The sequence below is a fragment of the Tympanuchus pallidicinctus genome, unplaced genomic scaffold (genome assembly GCF_026119805.1).
Source record: "Tympanuchus pallidicinctus isolate F22 unplaced genomic scaffold, pur_lepc_1.0 scaffold1, whole genome shotgun sequence".
NCBI classification, from domain to species: domain Eukaryota; kingdom Metazoa; phylum Chordata; class Aves; order Galliformes; family Phasianidae; genus Tympanuchus; species Tympanuchus pallidicinctus.
The window spans coordinates 32,740,277-32,765,257 of NW_026294618.1; the positions used below are offsets into that span (position 1 = coordinate 32,740,277).

A 24,981-nucleotide genomic window follows, 5' to 3' on the forward strand; every position below is an offset into this window, starting at 1 on the left:
AGGTTGCTATATTAGAAGCCACTATGGTATCTCAGATGGAAAGTAATATGAGCTAAATTCTTTATTAGCAAATGCGTTACAATGTGGACTGTGTTAATTCAGCAAAGTACAGAGATAAAGAAACAATAGCAGCATTCTCTGATGGTGATATTATGAACGAAAGATCTTGGCAAACCTAAAACATCTATACTTTCTAATGGATAAGAAAGAGTCACTGATATTACCTATCATTAACAATAGTAAAGCATGTCATTTGTACACTGGGATTTGGAATCCAAGGAGAACAGTGAAGTAGCATAACTCAATAGTTAACAGTTTTATGAAAAACTGCTTGCATTTCGGATGTGAACTGGAAGCAGTTTTCAGTTTAGATTAACATTAGATGTTAGATAGTTAGATAGTTATGTTAGATAACATTAGATGTTAGTTACCATTGTTGATAGACATCACAAAGAAAGGATATCCCTGGATCACTCTTCATGCATCAGTTTCCAGAGAAAATTGTTCATATCATCATACCACAGAATCACATGGAGGGTCAGATAACAAACAAAACTGACCCATCAAAAACCCTGAGAAAACTCATCAAAAACAGCTGTAAAAACAGGAGCTCTGGCCGCACAGCAGAAATGTATATGGGAAATAGAAAAAATGAAGAGGCAAATCTCATGAATGCTACCAATTAGAAATCTAATGCCACGGCCTGTTTGAGCCGGTCCCCCAGGGAATGCCTTGCGTACCAATGCTGAAGAGTAGAGCAGCTTTACATAAGGCAGGCAAGTGGCATGGCTGGAAGCTCTCCAAGACTCACTATTTCCATCATCTCAGAGGCAGACGAGAGCAAGCCAGAGCACCCTGATGACTGCTCTGCCCCACATTAGACGCTGCGCTGGCACTGGTCCCATCTCTCAACCAGGGAGGCACAAATCTATTTATATAAATACTTGCCTCCATTTGGCTGTGTCAACTGCAGCTTATTTAAACAAGAGAACAGAGATCAGCACTCAGATAAATTAATAAATTCATCTAAGGTTTCCTGAATGCTGGAGACGTGAGAACCGCAAAAGAACATGAGAACTGTAGACAAAAAACAAAACAAAACAAAACAAAAACCAAAGTGGAAAAGCATAGCATTTCCAACAGGAAAAATGTTGTGGTTTTCTTAATTTCTTAAATGAATTCTTTACAGAGTTCTAAGCAAAACAACAATTAAAGCGTCAAGAAAAAAGGGAGAAAAATACAGTTAAGAGTCATGGGAGAAAGGGTGAAACATCCCTCTGTTAGGAGATAATCTTTACATGACTTCAACTCCGTGTCTGTAGGCAGCAACTATGGCATGCCTTACGTAGGCAGAACTCAAGGTTAATATCAATTACCAAATTTGGCAAGTAGGGGAAAAAAAAAAAAAAAGAATGTGTGGATATAGGCATGTCACTGAAGATCAAGGACTTGCAGGGCACAGGCACTCCTATGTTACCTCATTTAGAAACAAAAATCCTGAATACACAATTAACATAATTTGATACAAATTCATTTGACAGAGAAAACAAAAACAACTAACCAATTAAACAAAAAAATATAAGAGTAACCCACCACATTTTTTGGACCGGATAATGTCATAATTGGCAGTTGGCAGTAAAACATAAGATTTAGGTAAGAACTATAATTCTAATGTCAACTTAAAAACACACTGTCAGAAGATGTAAGTCCTCCCAAGCATACAAAATACACTTTCCATAGATAAGCATAAAAGAATAACAGGCCGGACAAAGCTTACTAAGACAATTATTTCAAGAAGATCTGAGAAGTAGAGCAAGTTGGGAGTCTACAGAACAATAAAAATAAAATGGAGCAAAACAATCCTTCACTGCAATATCAAAGCATAAGAAACCATAACCCATCCAGATAAGGTCATCATGTCATCTGAACATCCAATGCATACGGTGTCAAAGAGGGAATAGCTGCATGGCAACAAATTTAACATCCAAATAGTTGGTGGTGTCACTTCTTAAGAAAATAATGTGGGTATTAATTGAATACACGCCACCAATCAGCCTTTTGCCTTCTCTTCAACTGTTTTCATAGATTACTTTTCAAGTATGAGTCACAAGTATAATGATTCATAAGAACTCAAAGACAAATTAATGTATTTTCCTTCTGCAAAATTTATACTTCATATAAAACAAGATATATTCAAGATGAAACTGAACAGACTATTTCCCCAGTCATGAGAATAACAGCAGAAACAAACACAGTACTTCACTGAGTCAGTACATGAGTAAAATAAGACAGACTGCTTTAAGTGACTATGATGTTTGGAGATATCCCACACATTGCATCTTTGCTAAAGATGCAAGAGTCTTTTGGCTCAAAAAGTCAGGGGCAATTGCAATCAGACATAAATGATCTGATAAAAGACAGAAGTAGAGAGTCAGAACAATTGACTGTTGATAAACAGGAAGGCAGAGATTACTAAAACGTTCACAGAAGAAGCAGATATAACATTAAACAACATATAGAATATTAAACCATTTATAAAATGGCTTTAAAACCTAAAATGAAGTTCAAAGGTTTTTCTTAAGCAATTTTAATAGAATCGATTACAAGCATACTGAAAAAAATCAGTAAAATTCAGACAGTCAGAATCGGATTCTGAGCAGCAAATGATCATTCACATATTACCAGTTGCCCTGTTTGTAAGGTGAGCAACCACACCTAGATGGCACTGTAATTCTGTCAGTCTCAAATGTCCTTTCTTTTCCACCATTCTCTAAGACAAGATTGAACTGTGTATGTATCAAATCTTGACTAAGCCATGAATTTTAAAGACGATTCTTCCCATTGTCAATTCACTGCTTATGAGTAAAATTTCCAAATAAGATTGCCAGAGATATTCAAAAGTGAGTAGGAAAAGGGGAATTGTGAAAGTTTGTGCTCCTCTGAAAATGTTTTAGAGGATTACTTTGGTATCTTCATTCTAAATAATGAAGACAACAGAAAACCAACATTTTGGTGTCTGTTGTTGTCCTCCTCTTAAAGAGTTCAGTATTTTGGGACACTGATCTTGCCATTCAGTTTGGACTTAGAATCATAGAATTACTCAGGTTGGAAAAGACCTTAAAGATCATCAAGTCCAACCACAACCTAACCGTACTACCCTAATTCTAGCAACCTTCTGCTAAATCACGTCCCTGAGCACCACTTCATCCAGATTGCCCAGAAGTCTTACACGGAATGAAATCACATAGCTGATGGACATTTAAAATACAAAGTACTCAATTACACAAAAGTGTTGATGTGCTGAAGTGCAGAGTAAAAAAATGCCAAGACCAATATATTTCATGTTGATATACTCTTCAAAATGAAGGATAATATTTATCCCCATGTTATGGAAGTTCATTTTTGCACTGGAAATCACATGGCATACAAGCAATCTTGCAAATTACAGGTAAACTTCACAAAAGAATTAAATTATATTTTGCAGCATAGGTACACTCTCCTTAAATATTAAAACTTACTTATTATTTGCATAATCACTCTGTGCAGCTCAAGAACTACCCTGCAGGAAGGTTTTGCAGGACTTAACTAAAATATACACAATGGTGAGCATCATCTTTTTTTGTTGTTGTTGGGATCAACTCCCTCAGATGAACATCATAAGACTCTTCTTAAGTTTTTGCCTTTTCTTGGCTACTTGGCACGAATGAATGCACTGTCTTTGAAGATTATGGGTGAAGATTTGGTCACTGACGTAGCTAAGCATGACATTATGGCAGCTTCAAAGAAGATAAAATGCATTCAGAACATATCACACTTATGTGTAGTATCATTAAGAGAAGAAAAATGAGGATAGCAAATAGGAACGAAAAGGAATTTGGAAGACAATACATATTGATTAATATAGTTCAGTATACATATACCAGTCAGTCTCTGTGACAAAATTCAGAGTTAAAGATGAGTCCCAACTACATGACAGAATCTCCTAATACACAAGAGTGCAAAAGCAACAACATAAGCAGATTAACAAATAAATAAATAGCATAAACAAAACTTGCCCTCATGAATAGGAGCATTACAAGGTATTCAGAATGAATCAGAGAGCAAAACTGTAGACGGTACAATAAATGTAACCTTCACCACCAGCTCTTTCACCACAACATAGCAGAAAAGCTGGTCATCAAACTCAGCTTAATGAAGAAAAATTGCTCCCAGGGGAAAAAGAAAAGCATAAAATACAAGAAAATGAAAACACAGCTGTACTTGAACAATTAAAAACCCACAAAGGAAAAATCAGCTGCAAAAGCCTAATAAGTGACTTCGTGGCAGATTTTGGGGGTGGTGGAGGGAGAAAAGATGGAAGATGTCCATACGCAGGTCAACGAAAGTCCCAAGGTTATTTTTCTTTGGATTATACTTGTTGAAATGCTATTCAAAGCAGATGAAAGGAGAAACAATGATTAAATCTATAACCACGCATTGCAAAATCAGTGATCAAAGGACAGAACAGAAAAAAAAATGGATGTAAAAAATAATTTACTTGGACAAAATAATTGCCGAGTCTTTAGAGATTCTGTTGTTCTTCATACTGTTAAAACAAGAGATCAGAATATTTCTGGGACTGAAAGGGTCTCCCGGTTTCCAGGACACTACTTTTGGTCAGGCAGTTTTTGATAAGACAAATCTTAAGGGACTCTCACTGTACAGGTTTTCTTGATAGACCTTTGATAGCAGTAAGAAATAAGAGTCAGTTTAGGTTAAGCAAAAGTTGTTTAATAGGTGAGCTAATCTGTTGCTTGATGAATCTCCTGTTAGCAATAATGAAAAGGTTTCTAGGAATAGAATCCTTCCTATTGTTCAGCTTTCTCAAAAATGTTCCTGTTCTCTTATCTCATCTCTAAGAGTTTGGAAAGTCTCTTGACTCTTGCAACACTTTTCCTCAATCAGCTAAAGCCAGAGTAATTTCCTAAGTGTACGTAAAGCATGGCATTCCTTCTCAGACCAGAAAAATGGTACCAGGAAGAACTTAATTATTTACTTACTGTAAATATGACTTCCTGGCAGTTAAATCACTAGCCTCAAGAGGCCTAAGATTTTTTTACATCTATTTACTTATAATTTTTGTTTAGGATATCTAGCATCAGAAGAAAGCCAAGGCAGGATTTGCAGAGCTCTTGACCAAGAACAATTTTCCTCACACTCAGCTCAGGCTTGGCACTGTAGTGTCACCAACTTCTAGTTCCAGCTGGCTCTGCCACAAAATATGCCACAGCTGGAAGTGGCCACCCCTTCTCAAGCCCCTTCAGCTCTGCCTGGCTCTATGATCATTGCCCACAGATCTTCCAGGACAACGAGCATGGTCTTGAAATGTATTCCAGTAGATCCCACTGCTTGCATCAACAGCTGGTCTCAAATTCTCCAGCAAGCCAAGTAGTGGTCAGCCCTAATCTATCTCAGATAACTGTTATGTCTGGCTATCATGAACAGTTCACAAATATACTTCAGGCAGGACATGAAATTCAGCGGACTGCTCTTTGGACAAAACCCAAGTAAAGCCCCACCAGAAAGAACAGGCAGAAGAAAGGAACTTACGAACTGTGTAAGAGAGTGATTGGTTTTGGCCCTGCTTGAGAGCACTGAAGCTAGAAGGCGTTGAGGAAAGAATACGGTCACTGAAGCACTAAAAAATTAGAAACTGTGAAAGGAATGAGTTGTGAGTACCAAGAGCAACAACCTGGCTTCTCGGCTGGCTAGCAAATTAGCAGCAGAAGTCAGAGGTGTAAAAGAAGCAGAAGGGAAGAAAGGCTGCTTAACAACCTTGGTAGCATAGCCATGCTACAAGGCCAGGTTTACTGTTTTGGGGCCATGAAGCTCTTACATTTCTACCCATGAACCCAGTTGTATTATTTTTGTAATTATATTCCCAGTCAGTACAGTGGAGGAAATTGAGCAATGCATTATTCGTCTTAGACAACCTCTAAGTTTCATCAGCTACAGCAGATGCACAACCCTTCACTTATCAGTGTCAGGATCCAGAACACGTTACGCATATTAGATGAAAACCAAAAGCATTACAAACTTTTTGTTAAAAAAACAGAAACAAACAGAAGATTATCTTAATCTGTAGCAAGATATGGCTTTTTCTGTACCCATCAGACAATTTTTATGCCATCTAGCAAAAAATGTCCAAAATGACTTGCACAGTGTTTTCACATCTCAGTGTCTATGATCCTACTATTTTTCCTGTAATAAGACAAACAAAGGGTGTTGTGATACTGTTTAATAAACTAACTCACATACACAGTGCTGAATTCATGCTCCTCATGCAAATGCATGTGAACTACAAAATATCTTAAATATTAGACAACTAAAGAACACCACAAAAGAGTACAGTGCCAACAAAGATGGCCACAAACAATACTAACCAAAAAGTAGGGTGAAAAAGCAGAGTCAAAGAGCCTTTCGTACATTTCTTTTAAGTAGCTCACAAACCATTAAATACATAACCACCTTTTAAAACATACCCAGTTTCTTTATTCTGGCACATGGAATACATTTGTTTCCTTATTTTGGCACACAGAAGGAATGAAGTAAGGGTGACTGATGCAGTCTCTCAGCAATTTCAAATCCTGACCAATGTTGATAGCACTGCAGACCACAACATCTGCAATATGAACTCTATCGCTGTGCATAGAAGCTATTCAAAGCAATATATCTCCATTCCCAAAGAAGGAAGACATGTTTGCAGCACCAGGAAAACATTCGCCTTGAAAATATTTTCCTTCTTTTAAAAAAAAATCTTTGAATATTTTGCTAATAGCACATATACAAACATCTTCATACAAGACTGCACTAACAAATAAAAGTAGTGTGAACATGGAGAATATTAAACTCACAAGTTGAACACTTATTTCCTACACCGTTTTTTTCATGAACTGCTGAGAAATTCTTTTCTCATCTCTAATGGAAATGGTCAGAAACTCCAGGCATAATCAACCTTCCCTTGAAGTAAAATGGGAGCCTGTTATTTATTTAATACACTTAAAAAAAAAAAAAAAAGAAAGAAAAATGCTTGCTATGACAAGAGAGAAGAACTGCTGTAGTTCCTGTTATAAAAATTATGTTTTTGCCTTTATCTACAGACTACTAGTAACTATCACAACATTTAAAGGAATAAGCAAAGTGTATTACCTTCACTATCAATCCCTTTGAGTCAACCATCCATATCCTTCTGATAGCTGCATCTTTAGACATCCCTTCTTTTTCCATAGCCATAACAATTAGGTTTGCTATCCCCAGTGCAGCCTGTAGGAAAAATAAAAGAACTATATGAAACTAGAAATGAAAGAAATCCCCTACTGACTTGTTTCCTCTAGACATTGTTTTAAATAAGTCACCTCATTTATTTAACAATAAAATAGTAATGAATGGGCACTAATATTCAGTAATTAGAAACCATATTGAAAAGTAGAGATACACCTTAGGGTGGCAATTGAAGTATGGATAGCATAATAACCAAACTCTAATTTAAATGTTAAAACTAACACATCCCATACAATCATATAAAATTGTAGGTTGTTTTTTGATGTTTTTTTTTTTTGTTCATAAAGGTTTGTTTTTCTTTGTAATTTAAGCCAAAGGAAATCACATTCTACCAGAAAGTAAAATGCAGTCCTAAAAGAATTTTTGTTCCTTATCTTTCTTTAAAATGTCCATCAAGAAAGTAATCTCCTTTTACCTACTGTTCATGCATTTTGTAACTGTAGACTTGGCTGTGCTCCCAATGAATGCAGGGGTAAGAAAAAAATCACTTATCAATATTTTGCTGAAACATATCATTCTTAATGGATTTTCTATTTCAGCCAACAGATCAAATACAGGAACAGATTGAAAAGCAGGCAACAAAATGAGTCAACAGTCTACTTGGTATTTTTGATTACTAACTCATATATATTAATGGTATTATTCTTGTTCTTTATTTTTCAGTTTCACTGAGAATCAACTGAGATTCCCTTTTTCTACCTAACAATTAAGAAATACGTACTTTTATTAGGAATGAGCTCACATGGCTGGGAAGATATATACAATAACCTTTTTGCAGCACAGAAACACTGAAAAAACTGATAAGAGAACCCCAAAACATTTGACTGTGAATTCATCTGTCTGCTGAACATGGAGCAAAGTCAGGAGAAAGAACAGTAGAGACTGACAGACTTGATGGAAAAAGGCACTGACTTACACCAGGCATTCTCCACTCAGCTGGTCTATTTCAGTTAAATTAAATATTGAATCACATTAAAAATATCTGGACTACACAAAGATGAGTTAATCTACTGCCCCTACAAAGGGGATCTGTGACCATGAATAATATTTTTCACAAATTTTCATGGCACCATGGTCTTATTTCATATACCAGTTGACAGCCACGCTATGGATAAGTACAACTTCGACTTGTGTGTCAGCAGCCTGGGAATGTATGTGGAACAACTAGTGTCAAAAAACAAGCATTCATAAAAATCTTCAGAAATTCATGGTCTTCACATGAAGAATAGTAGAGAACTATAATTAATGAGAGGAAAAAATTACAGGGGCACTGCTTCTTACTAAATAACACATAGAAATAAATATATTAGATTTTTATCTCTTTGGCTATCTAAAATATTTCTTCTATCTATCCAGGCTTTTTGTTTTTGGTTTTTGTTTTTTAAGTTTCTACTGAGAGCTGAAGAGCTAAAGCCTCATGTTTAAAAAGAGAACAGATCTCAAAATTTCTTGTGAAAATATGAGGCCTGACTACAGGATCAGAGAATATTTTTTGTAAGTTTACATTTGAATTAAGCAGTGACTTTTATCAGGTTTCAGTGGTAATTCTGCCTGTTTTATCTCCTTGTAAATTGGATGCATTATAACTTAAATAAATATTAAGAAACATTTTCAAAGTAGAACTGCTGTCTAAAAACACATACCTCTCCAGCTCCCTGGAACAACACTGTGTGATCTGATAACCTGTTCTTAGTGATACGCAGAGCTGCAAGAAGACCTGCAACTGCCACAGATGCTGTTCCTGAAGAAATAAATGGTTGTCTTTTATTAGCCCACAAAGATCTACAAGGCATTAGGCATACATTTCATATGATTTCACAGTCACTTTCAGCTAAGATACAGATACTTGGCCTAGTAAGCAAATATTCAGTGGAACTGCAGTTTTCTATACTTTGTCTTTATGAAAATAAGGTGTAGGTGGGAATATCTTCATTCTATCATCAACCAATTCATTCTACTGAATGGGCAACATGACTGGTGCGACCAAAATGTGACAAAATATTCTAGTTACAATCTTTTTCAGGAAGAAAAAAACTGGATAGCCCAGAAAGAAGCATTCTGAATGGTTCCAGATACTGAAAATTAAGAACAGAGTCACTCTTGAAACAGGTATCTGCACCAAACCTACCGGAGATAACATTTCTTTGGAACTGTTGAGAACTGATAATGCTGTAATGGCCATACTACTACATAATAATAAACTCTTACTTCTCATGTAGATGTTGTAAGAGTAGAAAAGCAAATTGCAAACATTTACAGAGAAATCAAGGGAGCTGAAAGGATAAGACCAGCTTATTTGAGGCACCAACCCTCCCACTGCATCTGAAAACTTCTGTAATAATTCTTTTGAGGGTATGGTTCACATTACTACTGATTTTTCCTTCAGAGGAACTTGAGGCCTTCAAAAGCACCTGGCCAACTGCACATTGGCCATTTCCCCTCAACATACAGTTCTCCTGCATGAGGTACTTTTGCTATTCACAAGCTCACTTTCCCACAAGCAAAGCCAAGTTTAAAGCTGTAACCTCTATGTTAAGCTTGAGGAGATGGTCAAAACAGGTTTTCACATTGTATGCACACAAACCTCTAAGTGTCAAACACAGGTAGCGAACAAGGTAAAAGAATAGCAGTAGTAGAAAACCTGGGAGTAGGTAAATCTGTCCTTAAAAGACACCATTTGGTGTGGAAAGTTTGGTTCCAATCAGCGGTTTTTATGTAGGAACATCTAGTTTTCATAAATAAATAGTTTAAAAAAATGTAACTCTTGGTAAAAAATTGAGCAAATATTTTAAAGCTAAGAGGTGCATCTGAACAGTTAAGAAGCATGCCTATAGGACTAAAGGAAAAAATTATTTGTTGTGTGCTTTCCATTATGATGTTTCCCTTCAATCCTCAGGAATACAGGACATCTTGTTCTTAGCCCACTTAATGCTTAGACCATACAATTTTGTCATTTTTAGTCATTTTTATTACTTGGTCAGAGCTGAGATCATTTACTCTCTTCTCCTGGATTTTTAAAAAATAAAAATAAAAAATGGTTCCTCTGAGGCATCGCTTCAGGAACACCAAGTGTCAGGCTGAGACACTTCCACCCAGCAGAGTCCAAGAGTTAGTTTGTTTCTTTCCCAGACAAATTTAAGTCTTCCTCTGGAAAGTGCCAAGTTGGCAAAGACCAATAATGGCAAACCAGAGAAAATCAGACCTCCTTCTCAGTTTCCCTTGGTACTCTACCAAACACTCCTCATAACCTTCAATAAAACCCCATCCTCTCTTTGGATGCCAAGTGCTTTCTTCTATTTTATGTTACACAGCTGTGTTTGCAGGAGAGGAGGAGGAAGCTGACATAACATAGCTGACTCCTAAAGCCATTGATCTGCCCCCCTGAAAAAGGAGGCCCCATTCCCAGCTCCTGCAGTCCCTTCTGTCAGGCAGGAGATGGCCAGAAATCACGGCGCAGCCGCTCCCTGACAACAGTAGAACTCTTGGAGAGCAGGAAATCTTCTCTCCAGGCTGCTTGCTAGTGATGGAGATAAAATAAAATAGTGTTAATTTATCATGAATGGGAATGCTGGGACCCTGCTTATCTTCCTGGCTGATGTATTGCTAAGTTTTTTTTAGCTGGAAAAATGAACTGTGATTATATCTGATCAGTTGGAATATTTTTACAGAGTTGACTCTGTGTGTTTTAAGGAAAAAGACATAAAATACAAAAAATGAATCATAGAATCATTTGAGTTGAAAGAGACCCTATATTATGTTGAAAGTCAATTAAATTTTGCACGTTATGTGAGCTTTTGCTACCCGTATGCTCATTCTGAGGATGATTCAGAAAGTTTAGGTTAGCAACACACAAATATTCTGCATTTCTCATGAACTACAATTTTTACACAAGAACTGCCCTGAAAATGGTATAATTTAGACATACTCTGTATTGTTTTTCTTGCCTCTAGAAAGCATAATGACCCCATTTATTAGAGCAGTGAGTTCTCTATCACTGTTTGCTGATGGCAGCAGCTGTCATCACTCCTCATCACCAGCTTCCCTTATTCATTCCTCATGGAAGGAGAGCAGCTGACTGAGTGAAAAGCAGATCTGTCTGACCGGAACTGCTCCCATCTTCCATTTCACTGTGAACACCAAGTCAGGTTTTTGAAAAGGATCAAAATGCAATTCATATCAAACTGCCAGAGCCTAACTGGTTCTGGAGGATGTTGCAGTGCAGAAAAAGAATCTCACTGCTTTTTCCGCTCTCTCTTTCATGATGAGAATTGGCTTTCCTTCCCTCTCTCACAGAGCATAGGTTAAATCCTCTCTGTGCAGATTAAAACGAACACTGGTATTGTTTTGAAAATGGATTCCTTTGTCCCAAATTTTCTACACAATAGCCATAGCAAGACTGATAATGAAAGGTATTTTTCTAAGGAAATGTCAATTTAGATGTGAAATTTGGAAGTGCATTGTTCTTCAACAAGTTTTTGTGTTCAATCTAAGATGCTTAGTCTTGCTTGGTACTGTAAGCAATATGATGTTACAGGAATTCCTAGAAACCAGAGACTTCAGGGCTAGTACATTGAAAATGCTTTACAGAGCACTCTTCTTTCAGTAGATGCAACAATTAAAAAAAAAAAAAAAAGAGGGGAAAGGCCCCAGAACAAAAGGATGGGGAACTTAATTTTTTTTGGATGCAGTTTAATTTGAATAAGCAATAACTGATTTATGGCACTGAAGCACTTACACATTATTTAAATAAAAAAAAAAAAATGTAATCAGATCATTATTTCCTTTATTTTGTTTTCTCAACAGCATCTTTAAATGCTAGCAAACAAAGCAAACAAAAGGAGAGGAAGCTTTGCAGAACATCTTAAGATCTTAAGTATGCATTCTGGGCTGAAGTATTAGGAAGTGGTAAAACCAAAACTTGTATTTCTCAAAACACAACATAATAGAAATCATATGCTAACAGTGTCATTCTTCCAACTGACACAGAGTGCTGGAAAAAATGCATTGTCCTCTTTTACTCCTACTGGGAAAAAAAACCGTGAGAGTAAGTGTCCTACCTAAAAGGTGCAATCTCATTTAGTAGTGAGGTAAAGGCTAAGGGTAGTTCACATCCCATAGAAATCCTATCCCTGCTCCACACTGCAGCATGAGCAGTGCAAGGAGGGTGGTAATGTGCAGGGAAGCAGGAGTGGAGCCTTTGAAAAAGAGCAAATATGGTATCTTTGAGGAGCGATAAAGCAAAGAATTGCTGTTGACTGAGGCTAGAAAGGAGTGATGGAGAGCCAAGCTCTTGCCCAAGCAGAGGCACTTGGAACAGGCTGCCTGAAGGCAAGATTTTTTCACCCATAATGATGGAAAAATGAAAGAGAAGAATACGTGTATATGCACATTCTTGTACATACATTTGGGAAGGTATACAAAAGCTACTCTGGGGGACTTATTTGAAAACATGTTGATTTCAGCATGAATTTACCAGTATGGACAGGTGACAGAGTGCATATACCAGAAGAAAAAGACACTTTATCACAGACCTATGGTATATGTCTTGGTAGGGTTGTTATTATTATCATTGCTATTAAATTTAAAAGATTCGAACATTTGTTCCACCTCTAAGCATATTTCACCCCATATTAGGAAAGAAGTTTGTACAGTTTACACTCACTATCTGAATTTGAGATATGATATAAACATTTCAATTACTATATATCTCCCAATTTTACATTTCCCAAGTTCCCTGTAAGAGAATGGATTTGACTCCCCACACCCATCACAACAAAAGCAAAACCTTTTTTCCAATTGATTTCAAGGACTGGAATTTCCAGTTACTAAGTGAAACATTTTCAATGTTAGCATTAAAAAGAATTACATTTTGAAAAGGAGAATATTTTTCACAGAGAATTCAGATTTCTGAGAACTGCACTGACTAAATGTTGAATTGGTCATAATATAACTTTCAGATCTTATTTCCCCAATTACTGAAGTGGTCTGCTAAAAATTTATCATATAATTTAAATCAGAGCACAGAAAATGAAGTAATAATGTTAAACTCTATATGCTCTACATTTTTACTTTAGGTTTGTTGTTTTTAATAAAGTTTTGATTCAATTAAACAGCACACAGCTGTTAAAAACAAATGACATCTAAAATCATGATGAATGCTGAAGTTATTTACATGGAGAAATTACGCTGTATTGAAATTATTTTTGTTGGCATAAAGTACAGGTTCTGTGCCCATAATGGCACAATAAATTAGTGCTAGAATGCTAAATAAAAACTTACAGAATTATATGCACATAGAAACATCTTAGATAGATTGGCTTAGCTCTAGAAGTTTGTCATTTCCCATTGAGGCAATTCTGAACTACAAAGGTGGGCAAAATCACAACAGTTGGCTGAAATAATTGGCAACCTAGAGAAATTCATCCACATCAGCAGTGACTAAAAGCAATCACTGTGTGACAAACATTAAGAGAACCACATAAAACGAATGCTCCTAAGTCATGGAAACTTGCCTTGAGCCACTGATTGTGCTTGAGTACCAAAAAGTCTTTCAACAGGAACAGCAAAACCAAACTGGGAGTGGGAAGGGAGTGTGGCATCCTACCTTGCCCACAGCTGGGCTTTATGAGGGGCTCCACCACTACAGAGGCACCCAGCACCCAGGCTGCCACAGCAGCAGGGGCATAACTGCAGGCACCAAGGCTGCTCCTGACTGTATACACAGCATGCCACCTGCTTAGCAAAGGACTCAAGATTTCAGGCACTGCTATTCCAGATCTACATCTTCTTTAATCAGCATTAGCAGGTTTCTTCAACAACCTTGTGGCAGGAAACAGAACAGGATAGTTTCTCTGAGGGGATTTTTCAGGCTCCTGAACTGTGAATCCCAACACTGTCTCCTTTCAGGAGGGCTCACCAAGTAGAGACCATCTTCCACCCTAACAATCTGCTTGCTTTGTGTTCAGAAACCCTGATTCATTTTGTAGCATTGGTGCAAGGCAGAACTTTGGGAGAGAAAAAAACACCTGTGTCTTAAAGAAAAATCCACACTATCCTTATGATCTCTCTTTCCTAAATATACTGGAAACAATCAGATTTTTGAACCTAATTTTAATGAGGCATTTAAAAATTTTGTAAAGCTTGACATGAAAAAATACTAGTATTTCTCCTATATATAAGATCACTAATGAAAACAAGTCAGTGTTGGAGAATTATAGAATGCTTTGGATTGAAAGGGACCTTTTAAGATCCCTTTCAATTCTCCTTTCAATTAAGATCCCTTTTAAGATTCTCCTTCTATAGGCAGGAACACTTCCCTCTTGACCGGGTTGCTCAAAGCCCCATCCAGCCTGGCCATTAATGCTTCCAGGAAGGGGGTATGCACAGCCTCAATGGGCAACCTGTTCCAGTTTTTGAAAAATACTGTTAGAAATGGAAAACCTCTGAGGATTGCTGAGAGATTAGCACCATCTACCTCAGTAATGTGGTCAGGTGAGAGATCCTAAGGTGTTACACACTTGGAAAAGGAAGAGGGAAAAGGAAAAAGAAATCCTTGGATCTGTATTTGGGCTGTTATTCCACTTCCACATTACAGGGGAAGATGGCAATCTACAAAAAAGGTACTGAAGGTTTTTTTGTGGAGATATGAGGACAAATGACAGAGAGCTAAGGCAGGTTAATGGCATCTTCCTTCACCTTCTGGAAGATATATAAGCATTACGGCTGGAGGTTACCCTGAAGTCCAAAATATCACCAAGGGAAATACTGAAAGACCCTCAAAGACAAATTAAATTGCAGAAACTAAATAAATTTAAAGATTCTGTGTGGTTGCATGACTAAGGAACTCATGAGTCCCTGAAATAGTGTCTAGGTCCCATGAGCAACACAAAAAGGATTTTAAAAACTGAAGCACCTACTGCTTGGCTTTGTATCCCTGAGAGGTGCTGGAAATTAAAACAGCTCAATTCCCAGTTTTTATCTCACTTGTGCTGGGAACACCTGAATTCGTGAAGGGGCATGAGGCAGCTGGGTGCACAGATCCTTCCTTCCCTGGGTGCCTCTCCCCAGTACTTCCATCTTCAGTCTCTTGGCAAGGAAATCGTGCACTTAAGGCCCTGGAGAAGTCATTTTCCAGTGCTGTTTTCCTGAAAAGAGGTTAGATAACTCACAAAGGAACTTGTCTCCTTTCTTGGGAGGAAAACATTGCAAGGCCTACCAGACCGAGAACTTGCTTACTGGCAAAACCCAGAAATCACAGCAGAGCACAGTCATACAGGCTCTGACTTCTGCTTCCGACTTTTCTCATTGGAAATCTTTATTCTCATCCTTGATCTTTTCCTTTCATCAGTTGCTACAAATGACTCAGACTGGAAAGCAGAGTCAGGGGGATAATTTCCCTCTAAAATTGAATGTGGCCCTGAGACTGCAACACAAATCAGGATACTTAGCTGAGTTGTCAGTGTAAGAACTGAAATAAATGTTGACATTTATCAAGAAAGCTCTGTTGCTCAGGGAAATGGCAGCTGTAACTGGAAAGGCAAAATAATAATAATAAAAAAAGACCTGAAGAAGTGCAGTCCAGGCTTTAAACCTGACATTTGCCCAAAGATCTGGAGTAAATCGTTTATACGAGAAAACTAAGCACACATTGAACTACTGAAAAAAAACCCTGAAGAGTGAACATCTAAATAAAGCATGAGAAGGGAAATAAATGAGAGAGGAAAGGTTAAGGTCAAAGACAGCTCACCAGAAAGCCATGCTGAGGAAACCCAAGGCTAAATGTGACCTCATACTAACATCCTCAAGTAGCATAGGGAAAATTATTTCTCTGACATGTAAGCATCAGAAGAGAAGAAAAAGAGTTTGTTACCTTGAATGTCATCATTGAAAGTGCAATACTTGTTACGGTACTTATGCAGCAGGCGGAATGCATTAACATTAGCAAAATCCTCAAATTGAATGAGACAGTTCATGCCATAACTGGAAAGACAAAACAGAAAGTGCATTAAATTATGAAAATATGTAATTGCGTATTAAAAGGCTGCTACTATTTGCAATCAGATTTTGAATACAACTGCAATATGATGATAGAATATGATAACATCTGCTAATGCATTTCTGTAGCATTCTGTATCTACATGCTAATATAAATTATCTACAAGGCATAATTAGAGTGCTAATGTTCTTTACTCAGTTCCAGGTTAAAAATAAAAGATCAGGGAAAAGGGCTGCAGACATCTCAGCAGCAGTCTTCATAGAGCAATCAGCTAATGAGTAAAAAGATTGTCCCCATAGGAAGGGCAGTGAGGAAGTAACACATTCAGAATGTGGATTTTATTTTAATGTTATTTTACAGATCAGCAGCTCAACGTCACTCACAGTGCCACACTAGCCCATTCCTGTTATAAAGTAAGCTTTAGTAGCAATATAGTTAATCTAGACAAATGGTAAACGTATGACAACACGTTAAGGAAGGAAACCAATAGTTGAGAGTTTGCATAGAGTTATGCTTGGCTAAAATATAAGAAAACTTTGTGTATATGCAGAAAAAATGTTATCTAAATGTTACATCTACTGTTTCACTGGGTTGTCAGAAAGGATTGTCTGATATGAATTTGAAACCTTTCTTAAATAATGCACTCAGAAGCAAAGCTACCACCCATTTCAACACTTTGTTGTCCCCCTAGCTAATGAAATAATTAAAACTGACATTTTCTAGAGTATGTTGAAAACATCTGCATATGTTATATGAATACACCATATTTTGAAATTGCAGTATGCATTTGTAGCAGAGCACATTAGCAACAGAAAAAAAAAACAACACTAGACAAAAAACATAACTGGAATACTTACACAAGGGGGAAAAAAGAATACAACTTCAGAAGTTTAAAATGTAGGGTCAGTAGTAAAACTGCCTGTAGAGGTTTGGAAATATCACATAAACTTTATCCTACCCTGGAATAATATTGGAAGTTCTTTAAAAAGTGTTTTAGACTTCAGTAAATCTGATGTCTGTTCACACAGAGTAAGAGACTTTCTGTTTAAAATTTTTAAAGAGTACTGAAGTAAGGTTTTGTTATGAAATTATTGCCATTAAAGAGTAAAAAGACAAGATCTCAAGCAGTTCCTGCTTCATCCAGAAAAGCAATACATGCATATACTGAGCAGTTCACTATACTCTGCTCTTGTGGTAATTGAGTTTTCTTTAAACTACATATGTTTGTCAGCTGTGTTTAGCATAGACATCAGTATAGAAAATGAAAAAAAAACCTCCTGTAACTAAATTAATTTCCATGGAAATCACATGTTTACACCCACATTACAATTAAACAAAACTACTAACATTCCACTGGCAAGAATGGTAATCCCTGCTTAAAACAAATGTATCTTCAGCTTTTATGGAAAAACCTGGGCTTCTTCAGCAGCATGACAGACAACCATTAAAGTACAACTTGGCTAGTCAGTAATTGAGTATAGTAAACCACAGCTGAGTTCAAATAAGAGAAGAAAATACAGCTACTTTTCAAAAATTGACTTAAATCTCTAACTCTATTCAGTATCTGACATGAATTGCTATGATTCTATAAGGATCCAGGAGCTAACAGTTGGATAATAATATGAAACTAATGAGATTAACACTCTCAAGCCCCAGAACTTGGTCGAAGTTCTTTTCTGATGATATTATGACATTCTTTACCAAGTAAAACATTCAGTTTTCTCATCTGAATTTGATTTTTCTCTATTTTCTTATTTGCTGCCTTTCTAGACACATATCAAAACCCTCTGTGATATACATTAAATTAGACTCTCAATAGAAAACATTCATTCTGTACTGAGCACACTACCCATACTAATTTTCTGAGCAAGATACTTTGCCTGATTAATTAAAATAAGAGGAACAAAGGCCCAACAAATGACAGTCTAATCCCGGGCCTCTCAAATTTTGACATTACAGTAGAAGGAAATTATATGTCTCATTTTTATTCTGTGCAAGTGATATATATGAAACGAAGTAAAAGCCTGAGGCCTTGGTGGTGCTCACACTAGTAGTACTTCATGAGGATTGTGAAGGTTTAGCATTAGCACATCAAAGAAATCCAGCTAAGTTCAATCACTGGCATCCATGACAGTTGAGAAAAAAGTAGCATTTCCCTGCTTGTAGCACTCCTGTTCCCAGTTGTACCTGCTATTTAAAACCACTAACAGGCGATAAATGCAAATGAAGTAACACAGAAGAGAAAATCTCTGGCAATTCAGAAAACCCCCTTGCGATATTTAACTGGCTTTTGAATGGTTTCAGTTAGAGACTTCTCCACTATAAAGGGAAACTGTTTGAATCAACATCCATGAAATAGAATGTGTCTCTTTTTTGTGACTCTTATCACTTCATCGTGAGTTTTCAGATGCCCTGTCCCTAGAAGTGTTTAAGGCCAGGTTGCATGGGGCCCTGGGCAGCCTGGTCTAGTATTAAATGGGGAGGTTGGTGGCCCTGCATGTGGCAGGGGGGTTGGAGATTCGTGATCCTTGAGGTCCCTTCCAACCCTGGCCATTCTGTGATACTGTGAACTGTCATGGTTTTATGATTTTTGTTATGGATATTCCACATCACAACATTGTGCAGTGCACTGGAAGTTAAAGAGTTAATGCTCTTGTTCCATGCATTGTCCATAGTTCCAGGATACCTTTTACTGAAGAGAAGAACTACAGCTCCCAGAAGACTTTGCTGGTTGTTTCCATTTTCCATTCAGAAGGAAAGATAAAACTGCTCACGACTCATGAGATTGCCCCTTATTTTATTGCTTGTTTTTGTGGTGTGTACTCCCCAGCCGTCTCGCCTTCAGCTTTAGAATAAGGCCTTAGGTTTTACATACTCTCTTATTTTATTTTATTTATTAGCTTCAATTCCAATTACACTGTATTATATTGTGTTATCTTGCATTCTGCTATCATATTTAGTGACTTAGTTTTCTCCCTTGGTTCGTTGCTGCTGTTTTGTTCTTAGGTCCATCTCCCTACCTTTTCCTCCCTTCCCCACATCTCAGAGCATGGTTCCACAGCTTCCCCTGCCCCATTTAGTCACAGAACCAGGCCTTTATTAAGGCCCAAACTGTTGATAATAACTTCCTAAGGCATAACACTCTTAACAGCTGTTCATCAATTCTTTACACTGATACAGCACAGATTGACTTCACTGAGTTTCCTCAGATGACGCATGGTGACTCAGGAATGTTCAGAAGGAAGTGAGATTTGCTACAAACAAAATAATCAGATTAAAAAAAATATATTAAATGGTTGTGGCTGAGTATTATGTGGGGCAAGTTAAAGGGAAAAGGCCTACAGTCTGTGTGCCAGCAGCTCCAGGAGGAACAAGAAGCTAAGGAGGCAAAGTTCTTCAAACAAGTGCTTGTCAAGATAGAAAAAGCTTTAAGAGATATTTCTTTATATTTTAAAAGCTGTGGACTACATAATGCTATAGCATGAAATGAAGTTATTAATCTTTATATTGTTTATCTAAGTAGCTGAAGTCAATCATCACACGCTTTAGAGAATTTCATCTTCATATTTGAAACTTTAAGACATACCATTCAAAATATAACCTGGAATCTTTCTAATTTGAATGTGTCAGTAAAAATGGAGTCATGGAAGCAAGCAAACATCCTGTATGATGATCCTGCAGTGCTGTAAGTGTGAGTCATATCTAACATATCACACTTCATCACCTGTCTGAAATAGAAACACCATTTGTGCATCACTATGCCTCACCCAGGTATACATAGGGGATAACTGGGAAAATGGGGAAGCACATAACTAACAAGCGTGTTCAAATTGAAAGGTGATACAAATTACCAAAGAAAGAACTTAATCACTGAGCATCAACTATCATAACTTCAAAAAAAAGCATTTAGGCCTAGACTAGAAACACACAGAAAATAAATTAATATCAGAAATACACTGATCCTCAGTGCTATGTCCTACAAAATTCTAAACTATTTTCTTATGCTTCTTATTTCTGGAAAGTATTACTCTTGTAGCAGTATCTTGGCTTCAGTAATCTGGCTAGGGCTGCTGGTTTCCAGCAGGCAAGTATCTCGTAGCTGCAAATACCTCTCTTTCATCTGTTTGGGCTCTGTCACTGTGGTAGCTGATTAAAAAAATTATAAATTATCCCTAAAAAATGATAATTCAGACAACTGCTCTCCCTCATAAATCCTGTTTCATCACCCGCATCATTTTGCGTACTTGGAACTTTGTCTCTTGAAGTCACGTAGGCAGTCTGAATCACAATCCAAGTGGACACAAATTGAAAGGCATCTTTCCTTTTTCTGTTATGGACAGAAAATGCTGACAAAAGTGATGGTAAGTATGTAACTTCAGATTTGTCACTGAGTGTTGGAGGCAAATACTGGACAATGGATTAAAAAGAGACAGTCCACTAGAACAATGTGTTGTTGTCAGAAAACACTCTAACACTATTGCTTATTTACAACATATTTTGGGTAACAGCCTTAGTTTATTTTGCTCTATGTATAAATAAATTTATATTCAACTGTCTATGACAACAATGTTAATCTCTCAAAATAATTTTCTGGATTACGTATTTATGTAATGGTCTGGAGAATAATGCCCACAGCTCCTTAACCATACCAAATTCATAATACTAGCATTTTGGCAACCCCAAACAGGGAAAGCCCTCAAGAATCTAAAGGGAGCATTCAAAGTTTGGGCATGATTTTGAATTCAAACCATACGATCAGTAAAATCCACACTTATTTCTGCAGCAAATATTTTTTTCTGGAAATATATTTAGATCATTTCTTCTTATTGCCAGCCATTGTTTTGGAAACCTTCCTAAAGGGGTAAGTAGCTGTTTTTCAGGCTTTTAGAGTTTCCAGAATCCTGTATGAGTATTTTTTGTTGTTGTTGTTCATGGGGTCTGGAACTGAAAGAGACTTAAAAGCCATCAGAATTGGCTGCTGACACCCATTCCCAAGAAGGGGCTGAACCAAAATGGTAGCAATATTGGCATTCTCTCCTTTTCCTTGTGCGTCAGTCAGTCCCACTGCCAGCCAGCCCCATTTATAGTGCATCAAGACAATGTGGAAACAATCTTAGTCCTTCCTACTCCAAGTGCTCCAAGTTTGCTTGTTTCCATACATCTCACTGCTCAAAGCAGACTTAAAGCACAACAATCACTGCTATGATCTCATTGTTGTGCCACAGCTTTCAGTAAGGGATGTCTTCCCACTGTCCCTCCCAGTAGCTCCTCTGACCTGGATATCTTCCCTCTCCCAAGCTTTTACCTCTGTTTCATCATGCATCCATACTAGTATCCCTTCTTCTAATACAATTTCAACCTTCTGGTTCACTTCAACTAAATTTGGCAGAGGGGGATGGAGATTTCCGTACTAATTGCTACCTGTCTGTTCCATGGAAAAAAGTGATGGAGACAAGAAACACTCTCATAAAATCCTGATGTGCTGCAGCTGCACAGGATGAAAAACCCTTCAAGGTGTACTCAGCTCCTGACAGTGCTGCAATGAAAATACTTTCCCAGGAGAGATATCTTTAAATAACAGATAATTTTCGCTCTTGGTCCTGGATTGGAACAGCAATTTGGAGACATAGCATTCTTCACAGGAAGAGATTGTCTACAGAACTTTTTCTAAAGAACTGTCAGCATCTCAGCTTTCCACAGGGAAGTCTGTTATGTGGAGAGTATCTCTGATGCTTATAAGGAGACAAATAAAAACAGATTTTCAGCATGCTCAGACACCTCTTACATAAGGGGCTTGTGCAAAGAAAGAAATAATCTGAAAGCTTTTGCAATACAGGAGCATAAACAATTACTACAAGTAAAAGATGGTCTATATTTTAACTTAATTTTTCATAATCTTGATTGCACCACACTTTGTAGAGACTACTAATTGCTCTTTAAATTGAAGACTTATTTGAAATATTAAATTGAAAACGTTTTTAAGGACACGCTGTTTAATTTTTGTGCATTTATTGCTCAATTTAAAAGACTAACACTGATGGTCCCTAGAGAATCTGAGGTAGTTTTCCTCTACTTCAGTATCTCACTGAATTAGCTATCAGATTTTTCAAGGCTGTAAAATGTAAAGACTGATAAATAACTCATCTAAGTTAGCATTGTTGTAATTCTGAGTGGGTTTTTTGTTGTTGTTTTAGTTTGATTTGGGTTTTTTTGCATTTAGATATTTGTTCTACAGATGTTCACACAGTGTTCTTAGGAACTGGGCTCCATCACAACCTTGACTTTTCCAGTGCATGCTCATAGAGTCTTGTAAAAGATGTGGACTAATATGAATGAGCTATGACTGGAAATATATACAAAAGCACCTGAATAAAAAGCAATGGAAATATAAAGAGAACGGCTTGCACTGATAACAAAGACAGTACTGACTGCAGAAAAATTGGAAAGAAAAAAAGACCTGATTACATGAAGAGCAGCAGACCTGAGCTCAACTTAAAGGAAAACCCTGACCACAGGAAAACAGCAACAGCAGCATGCTATCACAGCACATTCCATACACAGTGATGCTGCAGGAAGTTCAGAACACAATCTGAAAAATTTCAACATGAGAATACACAGACAGACAGCAGATTAGTCTAATATGTTTGGAAACCAAACTAACCAAGGTATTTGGCAGAAAGAATCAAGCTAGTATAGATTTTGGATCCTAAAGGTGTGGAAGACCTGTATTAAAAGAAGAGTATCATCTTCAGACACAAGGAACCCAGGAAATGCACTGTGGGCTTCACAGTCAAGGCCCTTCTGCCTTCAGTGCTGTGCATGAGCAATCCTGGGCAGACCACCAGGACACACAAGACTGATGCTTGTGAGTGGTGTGATGCTTGTGAGGTGTAAGACCAAGTAGGTAAAACCTACTAGTTTGCAGACTTTGTAGCATGAAAATACCTCCTTCTTCCATACAGTCTTGCACTGTGTGTGATCAAATTAATTTCCTATTTGCGGATTCCACCAACCTTCCTTCTCTCACTGTGAAAACTATTTAACTTCCCTCGGCCAGAAGGTGCCTGGATGACACAGGTAGTCTTATGCTTGTTAAACAAATAATTTATACTTCTGAAATGTCATCAAGTCAGACACGAGCCAAACTCTTACATTCAGTTCTTGACATACACAAATATCAGCATACCTCATTGCCATGAGAAAACTTATCACACAAAAATTTCCACAAATGCAGAAGTATGAAGGCTTTGCTAATGCTGAAGTTAAATCAGGGAAAGAAAAAAAAAAAAAAAAAACAACTAAAAAAACCACCCCACAACACTACTGTATTATAAACGTTGACAACTTTCTTCCTCAATAAATAAATCAGTTCCATATGTAGTCAAAGTTAACAGTACAGCGAATTAGAGTGACATTTCCTCATGAATGGTTCACTTGTCACCTAATCCTTTAGAGAAGAGAAGGGGAGACTTCATTGTGGCCTTCCAATAATTGAAGGAAGCACATAAACAGGAAAAAGGATGACTGTTTACGATTGTGGATAGTGATAGGACAAGGGAAAGAGGTTTTAAACTGAGACAGGGGAGATTTAGGTTAGATATTAGGAGGAAGGTTTTCACACAGAGGGTGGTGACACCCTGGAACAGGTTGCCCAAGGAGGTTGTGGATGCCCCATCCCTGGAGGCATTCAAGGCCAGGCTGGATGTGGCTCTGGGCAGCCTGGTCTGCTGGTTGGCGACCCTGCACATAGCAGGGGGTTGGAACTGGATGAGCATTGTGGTCCTTTTCTACACAGGCCATTCTATGATTCTATGATATGATTCTATGATCCTGATCCCATCTAAGTAAAAGGTAAAGCTCTGGGAAATGTGATTCTGCTTCTCCTAGTTATTCTAGTTCTTTTCACAGTGTTACTGTTCTCGCTGCTCTGTGCGTTTGACAAATGAACAACGTCAAACTGTGTTCAGTTTCATATTCATTTAAAAGAGATGAGTGCAGATTTGAGACAGATTATCTGAGGTTATTTTTTTTTTCATTTCAGTTGCTGCAGTTCTTTTTTAGAGACTTGGCAGCATCACCTCCACAAAGGGAAGGAAGGATACTCAGCAGATGGAGCAGTCAAGTGTCTGGGCAGACTAAATCAGTAAAACAAAGAAATAAGAGAAAAATCCATCTCATCTGGAATTAGCGAGCAGCTCGATCTCTTATGAGTCCTTATATGCAGCTAAAGGTGCAAATCACACCTTGACCTCTCAAAACTTAGAGCAATCTTTAGTAAGCTCTTCAAGCTTACAAAATGTAATGAGCAATCTTAATTTAGTGGCTTTACATTCAATCACAAAGGTTATATAAAAAAAGCATATAAAATACATCGCATAGTATTTGATAAGGCATCCTATCCAGCTTAAAATATTTACATCCGATTTCAAATGGTTGTTTCCTGTATACATTATGGATGCAATTTTTAAGCATTTGTTAAAAATCTATTACTATTGACTGTTTCAGACTGTCACGATGTTTTAATTTGCCAAGAAAATCATCACAGAGACTCAGTTGTGCTGGGAGCTGTGCTCTCACCAGCACAGCCAACACACTTTTCAAACAAAGGATTTCACTGTTCTAAATTTTTGCCAAAATTATAAAAAAATAAGTACATACAGTAGCAC

General features: G+C 37.3%; 1 protein-coding gene across 2 annotated transcripts in view; it reads right to left on the reverse strand.

Annotated features, from left to right (window-relative positions):
- ME1 (malic enzyme 1) overlaps positions 1–24,981 on the reverse strand; it is a 155,787-nt gene that overhangs the window by 16,853 nt on the left and 113,953 nt on the right. For both annotated transcript variants that reach the window (XM_052682685.1, XM_052682696.1), the window contains 3 exons: positions 16,190–16,299; positions 8,964–9,061; positions 7,189–7,302 (listed from right to left, as the gene is read on the reverse strand). In XM_052682685.1, the coding sequence (XP_052538645.1) occupies positions 7,189–7,302; positions 8,964–9,061; positions 16,190–16,299 (322 nt within the window). The remainder of the gene's footprint in view (positions 1–7,188; positions 7,303–8,963; positions 9,062–16,189; positions 16,300–24,981) is intronic.